Here is a 13,288-nt window from a genome sequence, read left to right on the forward strand (position 1 = left end):
TTCCTATGATGAATGTTTTTCGCACTGCATTTATGGTTGCCTGATGCAACTTACATCTTCAAATGTTGCAATTCATTTCTGAAAATGCAGACTGGTGTCCATAGGATGACTGTTTAAAATGTAATGATTATACATGCTATACGGTTCAGCTACCGGGGCCAGTTGGAGATTTCAACTCTCACCATTCATCATCTGGATGCAGCCAATTTACATCAAAGCATTTCATTTTATCAAAGAGGCATCCAATCCCAGAAATGTAACACATTTCTTGCTTATTAAGTTCCTGTTTAAAATTATATTACTTTTATGGGATAGTGTTAACATGTTATTTCCATGGGACATGAGCACTAAGAACAAAGTTTTTCATTTATCAGTTTAGTCCTTTCAATCCAAAGCAAGTACTCCTCCTTGTGGCCAACTGCAGCAAGGAGAGAGCACCTATGTTTTAATCAAGTCTGCAATATTCATGCCTTTTTTAAAATGACAGCGTGCTGTTCTACAAACTAATATTCTTTTCCTACAAGGCTGTCATACAGGAAAAGGAGTGATTTCTCTTTTCTTAGAAATATTTTAGTATACTTTCCTTAAAATGTTTGTTGACTAATACCTAGAAATTGATTATGAGCCATCAAGTCATTTTCAACTACTAGTGACCATATAGGTAGACTTTCTCTATGAAGATCTATCCCCTAATCTGTTCTTTCATGTGTCCTAATGGTGCACTCATTGCCACATAACTGAGTCCATCCACCTTACTGCTGCTTCTCTTTCTTCCACTTTTCCCAGCATTAGAGCTTTTTCAAGACAGCAGGGTCTTTGCACAATGTGTCTGAAATAGGATAGTTTTATGCCCTTAAAGATCAAAAACAGCAGCTTAAATTGTGCCTGAAAGACAACTGGTAGCCAATGCAGATCTGCACATTGAGAAGTGACAACTTGGCTTGATTTGTTCAATCTATTGGCTTGTTTGAAAGGAACCTAACTATAAAAAGTTAAGGAAAAAAAATACCCCATCCCCAAATATTCAATTGTGTCTTCTTACACAGAAATTTTAAACTTTAAAAGTGCAATCACATCAAATGAGGAAACATACAAATTGTATGTTTTATACCCAATTATTTATTTAAAATTTGTTTCTCCTACCAGTACAGCATTAAACACATACACTGAATTTTTTAAAAAAGGTATCATTTACATTGGTCAAATTATATCAAAAGTATAATTGAACAAAATCTTCAAGTTATGCAAAATTATTAGAATAAAACAGTCATAAGAATATTACCCTCCAGCCAATATCAGACACTTCAACTTACAGAATAAATAAGCAATTTTGTTACAAAATTCCTCATCATTTACCATGCAGCAAAATATGTGGCAGAAAAATGTTGGTGTAGTAGCTACCCTCAAACATCAGATTGCAAAATTCTACCTAGTCTTTGAGTATCACAAATACTCAATGCCCATATAACCGGTAAACACATGTACAAATAAATGGCACCTACATAATCTGCAAATTCAATCTTAAATGCATTTACACACACTGGTTTGTAGTACCCTATCTCAGAAAATGACATTTACACTCCACTGAAATAATGAGACTTCAAATACCTATGTCTTCCTGTGATCTGTATGAATCATTTCTGTTAAACCCAATCCACGTGTTGGGTCTGGACTGTCTATTAGTCTCTGTGATCCTCATATTGCAGCATCCCAATCAGTTTGGCAAAAGAGCCACTCCCCAAACACACAGGAAGTTTCCATTTTGTGAGTTGAATGACCACTTTTTGGGAGGCTTTTAGATAATTCTTTTTCATTTCCTAGCAATCCTTTAAGCAAAAAGTATGACATCAGAAAGTATGCAATGTCTAAACTGAAACTTCCTTCTTGAAAACAGCAAATATGTATTTATTTTTAAGCAGTACAAAATAAAACTTCCTCATACAACTTCCTATATTTGGTACAAAACTATCAAGAAACTAAATGGGCCCTCTCATTCATATTTACACTTTCAGTTTGTGGGACTCTAAAAAACAACATGGCTTTTGGCAACAAGGAAAAAAGCATGCTTTCCAGAAAAAATGTGTTTGCTATTTGATTATTAGTTTTTTCCTAAAATTAAGATGCTTTCCTAACTTCAAGTCAGTTTCAATGTCGATATTTTAATGAGCCACTTCCAAGTCATATTTAAATGCTGTTCGAAATATTTTTTTAAATTATTTTAAACACACATATTTTAAGAGGCATATTTCATTACTATTATAAAATGGACTATAATAGCAGCTCTTAAAGCAAGATTCAAGCATTCTAGAAGGGTGTTCAAGGAAAAAGCTAGCCTTCTTTTTCAAAGATGTTCACCACTTTTCCAAAAACCTGAAAGAGATATTATGAAACAATGTTTGTATATAATATCAATAAGAACACAGGATACATTGTGAAAAATGAGCAGCCTATCGAGAGTTTACAGAGCAATTCTGTATTCAGTTCTTCAATTCTTCTAATCACTCTGCACATTACACTTAGTTTTCTATTACACAGTAGTACACTGGCATAACAACCAGCATAAGATGGTTGGGCATAACTTTCAGAGCAAAGTTAAAGCAATGGAGAGTTTAGTTTGGAAGCCCTGTCCCAATTTGTTCAAATAAAGAAAAATTGATTGCCGATGTTGCACATTATATTGCACATTGGCTAAAGAAATGCATTTCATGAAGTGTTTATTAAAATAAAATAATGCATTCAACTTCCATAGCAGTTTTGTATTTTAAAAACACTTTAATTCTTCTTTTTAAAAAATTGTTAATGTGAAGAAGAGACACTTTATAGAAGCATACTTTTATTTACTATGTTTCTGTAGGCCAATAACTGAAATTCTCTGGTCAGATTTAAAAATACACATACATTGCAATGTTTCTAAACATGTAAAAAGTAGACAACATACACACAGACAAATACATACACACATACTGTACATCCCTAGTGTATTTAAAATAGCCAGTTGGGTATAGTGTTAAAGGAACCAGAGTAGAACTCGGAGACTGTGAATTCTAATCCTGTTTTAGGCACAAAGTCTGCTGGGTATCTTTGGACCAGTCACTATCTCTCAGCCCTAGAAAGCAGGCAGTGGCAAAGCTGTTCTGAAAATGTTGCCAAGAAAACTTTCAGATTGAGTCAAAATCAAAGAAAAAAGTGGGCTTTAACATTTTTTTAAAGGCATAAATATAGGTGAAATAAAACTTACTGGTAAATTAGCTTTTTAGTCATCAATATTTGCATCTGTCAATCACAGAGAGATAGAATCCCCATCTTCACCCTTATTAATTGTCTGCTCTATTAATAATTTGTTCATCATTTTGGAATTTAGTCTATAAAAAGCTATGCTTTTTTGAATCAGATACTGTGAACTCTTTCCAACTGTTAGCTATGGAGTAATATACTAAAGCTCTTTGATTAGATATCAGGAGCAATTTGTCCTTCTCCTGTATATCATCATTTACAGTGATCCCAGAATTTTCAGCAATGGTGGTGAATTCCACACATCTGAAGGCTACCTGTGTTGGGGAAAATACTATACATACTTTTATTCTTTGCCATATTTGTGTGCTTAATGAAGATTTCAATACCTGTGTTTTAAAAGCATACTTTTTGCTGCTTTAAATTGCTGTTTTTTACTATGAATATATTATCTTGTTCATGTATAAAAGCCTCAAGAAATATTGCACAACATACTGAATTTTTAATAACTTATGCCACCTTAAATCAATGATCTCAAAACAGAATATATTGTTGTATCAACAGGATCTTTTTAAGACTGACAAAAATTAATTGGATTTTACTTGATATACAAGAGAAGCAGGTATTTGAAAAATACAAAACCCCAGAAGCAATTACATATAAAGTATTAAGCAATTTAATCCCAAACTTTTTGTTTTTGCAACTTACTTCATCAACAGATTTGGAGGCATCCACTTTCCTAACTTTTCCCATTGTCTCATAGAGGTCTATTATGGGCTTAGTAGACTCTAAATACGTATGAAGTCTAAGATAAAAATAAATAAAACAAGAAATCATTTAACTGAAAAACATCGAAAACCCAAAACAGTAAAATTCTGAATGCACACTGTACCTTTTCTCCAAACTTTCCCTGTTATCATCACTTCTGCCACTGCTTTTTCCTCTTTCAAGACAACGATTAATACATATCTTTAAAAAGAGTAAAAACAGAGGTTAAAATTCTATATTAAACATTTTACAAGCAGAAACTTAAATCTGACATGTGAGATTAATTGCTTAATAGTTTATGCAGAGTATCCGATTTGATGTTCTACACATCAAATCTACACAACAACAACAAATACTGTCCATGTTCTTCTGTAATGCCAATTCTACAGGGTCATTTGTCATCAGTTTATTACTCCTTTATTTAAATTTGTGGTGCACTCAGATAGTGCACTGTTAGTGCAGATAGTGTATTTGCACTGTTAAATAATTACAGTAATTTTTCTCTGTCTAAAAGCAGCAAAATGTTGCCACACTATGTGTAAACTTCACCCACAAATGGTTGATAATAGTTCTTGTTTTTAAGGGATAGTTTTGTGTTCTTCATTTTATTGATCGTATTGTTATTGATCAATCAAAATAAATTTCTATTTGTTTACTTTAAAAACTATCACTGTGATAAAAACTGAGGCTTTATTACCAGGTATTTTAATCATGATGTGCATTTACTTTGGACAAAGCCAAACTAAAACTGTTTGGAACTTTAAACCTTCTCTGAAACAGTATAAATTATCTCCTCTCAAAAACATTGATCTATTGTGAATAATATAGTCAGATAGCATGCAGTGAATAAATATGGACATACTCCTCACAAAAAAAATGTCAAATGGAGAGAAACACAAAATGTATAGAGAGTTAACAAATCTTGTCTTTTGATTTAGGTTTGATTGAGAAAGATGATGGCTATCTTGGGTTTGTGAATCACATTGCAAATTGCCTCTGCTTTGTTTATCAATCATACCAGGCACAAGAGTAAAAATTAGCAAATTGTCAACATTTACCAGTCAGCAGCTCATTTATAGTTAGGCAGAAATTGTGAACAATTCTGAATTATGTACAAGGATGGCTGCTATATTATATAAGATTCAGACCCAAATAAAGGAAATTGTAAAGAATAAAATGAAGCAATCAAAGAAAAAGGCAAAATGGAACTATAAACATTTTTTTTTGCCATAATACCACAGTATTTCAAATTTAGAACTGACTTCTTTATACTATTATTTGATGCAAAAAGATATCTCTTTTACAACTCCGGTACAGTAATTACTCCAGGAAAGGATAACATTTTTCAGCTTGCCAAATAATTACATAGACATCCTGGGGAAAAATACAAGATGTTTAAATATTAACTAACTTAAACCCTGATATGCAATATGTAAGAGAGAAACCTAATAATCTTTATTTGTTCTGAATAAAAGGAAATGTATTAATGTTACCTCATTATCACAGTCAAAAAAGAGAACAAAAGAGACATCTACTTTTCCATCCATTGTTTTATTCCAGCCCTGAAGATTATCTTCATTTCTGGGAAATCCATCAATTAGGAATTTATTCCTCTGAGTGTTAGCTGCCATAGTTTCATCCATAGCCTAGAGAACAATAGCTCAGATTAAAACATGACATGAAACAATAATATATGCAACCAATAAAACAGTTCTAATTGGAAACCTTATTTTATTTTTGACACACCCAAATAAAATACAATGTTCTTGCAATCATAATGTTTTAATATCTGAACACACACATACACACACATATATACCGGAACTTTTGTAAAAAAAAAACCAACCCATCTGAATTAATTTCCACTATTTAATTATCAAAGAATCTGAAAAGTCTGTCAATAAATTATCATATCATGATGAAAATAACCCACTCGCCATTGTATCCAGTGCCACATGAACAGATTTCTTCATAGACAACAGATCATGTTTTCATTCAGTTTCATTAATCCATGCCTTGTGGAGCTCCTTACTGTTTTCAAGTGGGGTTGGAAAGTGAATGGGAAGAAGGAAGAGTCAATTTCATTGGTTGATAATGTGACTTCAATAGATATTTGGATCTAATCTTTTGAATTTCATTATTCTTTTAACAAATATACAAGTGTAGAATCAGTTTTCATGTTTACAAGGGGTAATTTGGGTTCAGAACCAATGATCTGCAGCAGGTGGTTACAAGCATTAGCAACACTTGTCAGGCTTTGTCAAAACTTTTTGAATATTGCTTTACTGTCTCTCCCGAACGTATTGATTATATCTTTATTTGGTTAGAAGATAAGAAGATAATCCTGTCCCTCACAATACTACAGCCTCCTCTGTCGTTTGGCATTTTTTTCATTTGAAGAAACTGGAAAGATTCAAAGGAGTTTACAAAACGTAGCACACTTCGGGTCTATTTTAGGTCAAAGTATATCAGAGGAGATGCACATATCTCTGAAGTAGAATGCTTCAGTCCAGAATTTTGTCTGAAAAGAGATGTAACACATATCTGTGATGAAATGTAATAGGTTGGATTCTCAGGAGGAAGGGGTGCATTCCAGAGGAATATGAGGCAACTCAGTCCAGATATTTTGTGTGAAACCAAGAGGATGAAAACAGATTCTCCCTAATAGTTCTCAGAATATATGCTTGCTATAGATAGTATAGTGCTTCAGTTTGGCAAGATTCTATCTATAAGTGTGGAACAATAAAGAACTCTGCTTGGAAGAATCACCACCTGTCTTTCTTGGTTCTTGGGCCTGACAATATCTAATGAAATTATTTTGAATAATTATCTATCCATGGATTTATCTATGTTCATAAAGAGAAAAGCATTATTTCATGAAAAGTGTATCTGTCCATCTGTCAGATGGTGTGTAAAAATCCATCTGTCATATGTTATTTTACTATTAAAAGACAAATTAAAGTACATAAATATCTTTTGTTTTAGATTTATATGGGAAATAGAATTAAACTTACCCTCTTTAACAAGCTGATCGTTATGTCAACAGGTACAATCTTCCCATCCTTAATATAATTTTCAATTAGTTCTCCATACTGAGAGCCTGGTCTTTTTCTCTCATCTCTAAGGAGGTCACCCGCAGAAAGATGGGTATAACCATATTTCTAAAGAAAAGAAATCATAATTAAGTTAAATACACATAAAGTGTGGATTAGATAAATGTCCTTTCTTTACATGGTGGTAACAAAGAACTAGCTGTTCTTTCATATATTTGGGCCAGGAAATTAGGTGAGCTCTGCTGAGTGATTGGTTTTATTACTGTTATTTTCAGTTATAAGTTGAAAATGATTTCTTTGACTTCAAACATTTGTTGTTTGGATAATTGATTTAATTTGATTTAACTTTTGCATGCCACCCAAATTCATTGATACGAGATGGATTCATTTATATTAGAATATAAACTGAGAGCAAACCTCACTCCTTACTAGCATTGATTACCTAGTTTGAGTAATGAAACATCTGCAAGAAAACAATCAAGTTCAGAGAGCACCAAGGACCCCTCATTTCAACCCCAAGCTACAAATACTCTCCTTTATAGATTTCCTTTGAATATTGTAAAATAATTTAAGCTATTTAGATGTTATACAATATAAGATAAAGGCAAATATAAAATGCAGACTTCCATCACATTTCTTTGAAAACAGAAAATTGAAATTCTTGATAAAAAACAAAAAAAAAATTAAATAAAGAATTTTGTGTATATATTAGTTCTTCAAATTTATGTTTAAATTTAAATTATACAATATACCAAAATATACCAAAGTTACAAGATACAAAGAACAGTATGGAGAAAAAATGGAAAGCCAGTTTTTCTTGTGGTTAACCTAGTGATTAAGGCACCAGGCTAAAAAACAGGAAACTGAGTTTTAATATGGCTTTAGTTATGAAAGCAAGTTGGGTGACCTGGGGCCAGTCATTCTCACTGAGTGAGTGTGTGTGTGTGTGTGTGTGTGTGTGTGTATACACACACACACACACACAGAGAGAGAGAGAGAGAGAGAGAGAGAGAGAGAGGTATATGTAACAAACAAACAAATGGAAATAAAGCTAAAATACAAAATAAGTGCAAATAACAGTCTTCAAAGGTTTAAAGGAGAATTACTATGTTACCGGATGAAATAAAATTCTAGAAAACTAAAATACAAATTTACTAAAATGTTAATCTAACAAAATACTAAAACAGAACCTAATGTCAGACCAATGTCAGAGATTCACAGTACTGTTTCAGATAACAAATATAAAGTCAAATAAAAGGAAAGATCACATATTTTTTAAATCTTCCCACACTTTGTAAGAAGGCACCATGTTCTTCTTTATCTTACTATACCTGGCAAGAAATATTACAACTAAAAACTAGAGGAGTTATGATATACTGTATAATTTGAATACCCTGAAAGCCAGCCCAGAAGAGCACTAGCAATAGTACTGAGATTTATATATTGCTTCATAATGCTTTACAGCCCTCTCTAAGCAGTTTACAGAGTCAGTATATTACAACCAACAATCTGGGTCCTCATTTTACAATGGTTTCTCAGTTCCAAACATTTTAAAAGGTTGATATACGTTACACAAAGCCTACTGCAGCCCTCAAATTGATGGAATATTATACTCCTGGTCTAGGCACGTCAAAGCTTTGAAGCTAATCTTATATTTTTGCATCATATTGTATTTATTATTTAACAATAATTTTCAGAAAATTCACAATTGGCAGTATTTACATCACAAAGCCAAAAGATACTCCATTTATTAGATTTACAGTATATATTGTGCTTCCTCTAACTGAAGGCAGCATGCATAGAAGTTTCTCCTCCATTTTTTTTCCTACAACAATCTTCTGAGATAGGTTGGGCTGAGACTTAACTGGGTCAGTTACCCAGTTAAGTTTACATAACTCAATGTGGACTTTATGATTAAGCAATCTGTGAATGAATGCAGCCTCACTTAATCTCTCTTGCACAAATCATCAAAGACCTTTTCTCCCATGTTTTTTTCCAATTAGGTAAATAGCTACATAGTACACCTTTCCTAAAGCTATGCCACTTTCATATTGCTAATAATGCCAGACATATTTATTTTCCCTTTATTGAAACGTAGTCAGATATTTATTTATAGCATAGCATTTACTATCTCAATCCCAAAGGATCTTACCCTGTGTACAAATGTTATTAACATCTGCTGCTTGCAATTACTGCAAGTTCAAATCTCACCAGGCTCAAGGTTGACTCAGCCTTCCATCCTTTCAAAGGTAGGTAAAATGAGGACCCAGATTGTGGGGGCAATAAACTGACTTTGTATAAATATACAAAAGTATGAAGGCTATTGCTTAACGCATTGTAAGCCGCCCTGAGTCTCCGGAGAAGGGTGGCATATAAATTAAAGCAAAAAAAATAAAAAAATAAAAAAATTAAAGGTCATTTTCATGTGCCATTAGAAAATATTCAGATTTGCTTAGGTATTTGTCTAATATCTTCTGGTTTCAAACTTGAATCTACATAAAACTATTAATCCAAATTTCCCCAAAAGTTTTTACCACAATTATTGGTTGGGGTTCAATGTACATTGTTGAGATTAAAAAATTCACACTTTGGCGAATTACTTTAGGGAGACTGATAGAAACTACTGCAGATAACAATATTTAGCCTCTCGTTTATTTTTCTGCCAACACGTCAACACCATCTAACCAGAAAGGAAGGAAAAAAGTATCCAAGGTCATAGCCAAGGCAAATCTCACTCAGAATAAGGATCGGAGTTTGATTTTTCCGGGCATTTCTGCGTTTCCTGAGTAATCTATTTGAACGTTACTATATACAAGCCTCCACTCAGGCTTGTATAAAAAGAGAATCATTTACAAAAGGAGAGAGAAATGCCCTATAAATAAGAATCGAAACGACAAAGATGAAGAGAATTTGTAAAAAGAAAAAAAAAAATACCCGCACCAAGTTCGCCCCATTTACCTCACATTTCCCCAAGAGTTGAGTTTCTGAGTGTACTGAATTATGCTTTTTTTTTTTTGTAGTCACCAAGCCCTGATAACAGTTCTGGAGCACCCGCTTTTGATAGCGTAACTGAACCCGTCAGATTCGGCACCATTTGGAATACAGCATTGTAAGAATCTTCCGGACCTCAAACCATTAAAGAACTTCAGGCCCCATCATTCTTTGCGCTCCGACTAAGCAAGTTGCCGGCACTCTTCGAAATGCACCGCCTGCTACAAATTGTAGTTCTTTCCCGACAGTAAGGAACGGAAACGTGCGGGGGGGGAGGGGGAGGGAACGGACCACGAAGCGCTATTACCGTCCCTTACCTCCACAATGCGGGCACACTGGGTTCCCTTTCCGGCTCCAGGCCCGCCGAGAACGAACACAACGATCGGCTTCATGAGGAGCAGCAAGCGAGGTGAAAGGGAGGAAGCAGCGGCGAAAGCGTGCAGGCGAAGGAGCGAAGCAGTTACGCGACCGGCAGTTGCCCCAAAGAGACGACGACAAAACATACGCCGCCAAAAAAGAGGGAGGGAAACGGGGGGGAAGGATCCGGCCACGACTACAGTCAAGCCGCCGACTCCTCCGGCTGAGCTGGCTTGTTAAAGTGTCACCAGGAAGCGAAAGCGCTTCCGGGTTCCCACCCTTTCCGTCGCTCTCGCTGGTGCGAAAAAGAGAGAGAGAGAGAGAGAGAGAGAGAGAGGCCTGGTGGGGGCGGGCCAGGATCAGCGGTTGTGAAGGCAATTAACAGTAAAGTTCCCTGTGAAGGGCTGGCAGATGGGCGGCTGTCAAGGAACCAGTAGGGTCGGTTTGGAAGAACAGCTTCGATTCACTTGATGAAATCTAAAGGAGTTTGGCTAATGTCGATTTCATTGAGAAACAACCCTTGTGCTGTAATACAACATGGTATATAATACGTCTTGTACTACCTCTAGTGCGAGGTATGGTTTTTGTGTTGTTTTTTTAAAAAATATTGTAAACCACCCAGAATCACCTGTCTGAAAGTTGGGCTGCCATATAAGCTTAATACATACATAAATTTAATAAATAGTGTTTGTTAAAAACCTAGATGGTGGACTTTTGCATGCTGCAATTTGGTCTCCCAAATGTTCAGTTCTGATTATTTCTTGGCAAAACAGCCCAATCCTATCTTACTATATGATGATTCAAAAGAAAGTGCCTCTACCTTTAATTCTATGGTCCAAATCTATTTGGCTTATTTGAGGGCATAAGAACACATCGAAATAGCAAAGGGATCCTTTAGCAGATATTTGGTACGATTTTTGGAAACCGCCATTTTTCAATTGGGTTCTCTATTCAAAACGTTGAAATAAATTTAAAACTATCATTGAGAAGTGAGCTGATTTTAGAGAAGTCAGTCAGTTGAGAGATGTAGATAAATGTAGCTCATAAATCTATGGAAATGTTCTAGTGCTGAATTTTAAAAGTGTTTTTTATTTTAAAGTTCAAACAATAAGCCAGGTAAAGAAAATTGTAGTTGCCAAAACTTAAAATCAGTTAAGTAGCCTCTCCATAGCCTAAAATTCATAGTTTGTAATTAAGAAATTCTTTGTTCAATATGGCCAGAAAATTCTTTTTCTCTAAGTCAACACAATGACTATTTTTATTTTCCTAAAGTCTTGTGTAAAAGGGCACAATTGCCCATTCAAGAGATTTATTGTGGTATATAAAGCTATATAATTATTGTAGAGGAAATAATTAATTTGGGTATGAAAACCTAACAAGGACACAAGCTATAATAATTAGAGCAGTCTTTCTCAATTTGATGTTCTTCAGGTGCGTGGTACTTTCACATAATGCCATGAAATGTGTTCGGTTGCATTAATGCTAATAAATTCAGAACCTAGTCTATTGTAATGCCCCTGGAAAACAAGAAAGATAGATCTCTTTGTTGTTTTCTAGTGATGATATCCCTGTTGGTTTGTGACTCAAATACCATCAGGTTTAGAGCAGTGTTTCTCAAGTTCAGCAACCTTAAGAGGTGTAGTCTTCATGTTGGCTGGGGGAGATTCTGTAAGTTTGAAGTCCACACCTCTTAAAATTGCTGAGACTGAGAAACACAACTTCAGAGTGAAAGAAAACCTTAAATGCCAGCAGTGGCACCAATCAGGTTATTCCAGTGTTACAAACTACATAACAGCGCTGCTTCTGCCCTTTAATTATCTGACAGTAGATGTAGAGAAAGTAGATTAACAACTACTCGTTTGTATTTATGGAGCTGTTTTCGCAGCAACTTGAAAGAGACTGCAATCCTATTATACTCGCTTACCTGGGATTAAGCCCCACTGAACTCGAAGGGCCTGAGTAGGACGCTCCTAATCCCAGCCAACGTACCTGAGATTTACTTCTGAGCCAGTATCTAGGCTGTAAAATCGTTAACAGTCCTTTCCTAATTATGTTTGCTCAAAGGTGTTTGCGATTACGGCTGCTATCTTTGCTGGAAGCCTTAGAAGCGATTACTATGGCAACAAAAAAGAGCTGCCCCATCTTGCTTTTAACCTTGGCGCTTGCGCAGTAGCTGGGCTTCTTGAGGCCGTTTAAAAGAAACCTGTTTTTAAAATCCCACCCTTAAAGAGATGCGCGCGCGCGCGCGCGCAAGCTTAAAAGGCGGTTTTATTTCACTAAGAAGCTTGGTCATTGGTTACGACAAACCGATAAGCGGGAGCGATGGTTTTGATTGACGCTAAATGAACGATTCGAAAAGGGTGGTGGGCGGAGGAAAGCGCTTGTTCAAAGCGTGGATTGGCTAAACCGAGTTGCCGTGAGGGTCTTCGGATTGGCTAATTGTGCCGCCATTGGAGCCGCCACAACAGGAGGGGAATAAGAATTCAGTTGCTTTGATTAAATAAATTGTGTCCGGCTCTGGCGACCCGGGAATAAAAACGGAGTCTGAATGAGAGTTGTGAGGTAAATGGGGCGATATTGCTTTTGAGGCGGTTTTTTTTAAAAACAAATTCTCTTCATCTTTATCGTTTCGTTTCTTATCTAAGTCCTCTAAGTCTCCCTTTTTTATACAAGCTTGCAGTATCGGTTACTAGGTTACTCAGATAGCGCAGAAGTGCCTGGGGAATTCAAACTCCGATCCTTATGCTATGTGGGATTGCCTTGCCTATGGCCTTGGATATTTTTTTTCCTTCCCTTCTGGCAGAAAAATAAACGAGAGGCTATAATATTGTTATCGGCGGTGGTTTCTGTCAGTTTCCTTAAAGTTATTCGGCAACGTATGGATTGCT

At 35.3% G+C, this 13,288-nt stretch overlaps 1 protein-coding gene across 1 annotated transcript; it reads right to left on the bottom strand.

The window, feature by feature from the left end:
• Positions 1–1,122: 1,122 nt before the first annotated feature.
• On the bottom strand, positions 1,123–10,636 carry CMPK1 (cytidine/uridine monophosphate kinase 1). The gene is made up of 6 exons (XM_070939568.1): positions 10,361–10,636; positions 7,014–7,160; positions 5,493–5,645; positions 4,124–4,200; positions 3,940–4,036; positions 1,123–2,370 (listed from the first exon to the last, which is right to left on the bottom strand). Exons 1-6 carry the CDS (start codon positions 10,544–10,546, stop codon positions 2,329–2,331), a joined length of 702 nt encoding a protein of 233 aa, XP_070795669.1. The 5' UTR covers positions 10,547–10,636; the 3' UTR covers positions 1,123–2,328.
• Positions 10,637–13,288: the final 2,652 nt, after the last annotated feature.

Source organism: Pituophis catenifer, unplaced genomic scaffold (genome assembly GCF_029215685.1).
Source record: "Pituophis catenifer annectens isolate HBS135680 unplaced genomic scaffold, rPitCat1.0.hap2 SCAF_3, whole genome shotgun sequence".
Classification (NCBI taxonomy): Eukaryota; Metazoa; Chordata; class Lepidosauria; order Squamata; family Colubridae; genus Pituophis; species Pituophis catenifer.

Coding starts and splice junctions, on each gene's coding strand:
- CMPK1 (XM_070939568.1), bottom strand. CDS start 10,546: ATGTTTTGTCGTCGTCTCTTTGGGGCAACTGCCGGTCGCGTAACTGCT. Junction 7,161..10,360: donor AGTGTGCCCGCATTGTGGAG/GTAAGGGACGGT, acceptor TCTTTTCTTTAG/AAATATGGTTATACCCATCT. Junction 4,037..4,123: donor AGGGAAAGTTTGGAGAAAAG/GTACAGTGTGCA, acceptor TTTTTATCTTAG/ACTTCATACGTATTTAGAGT.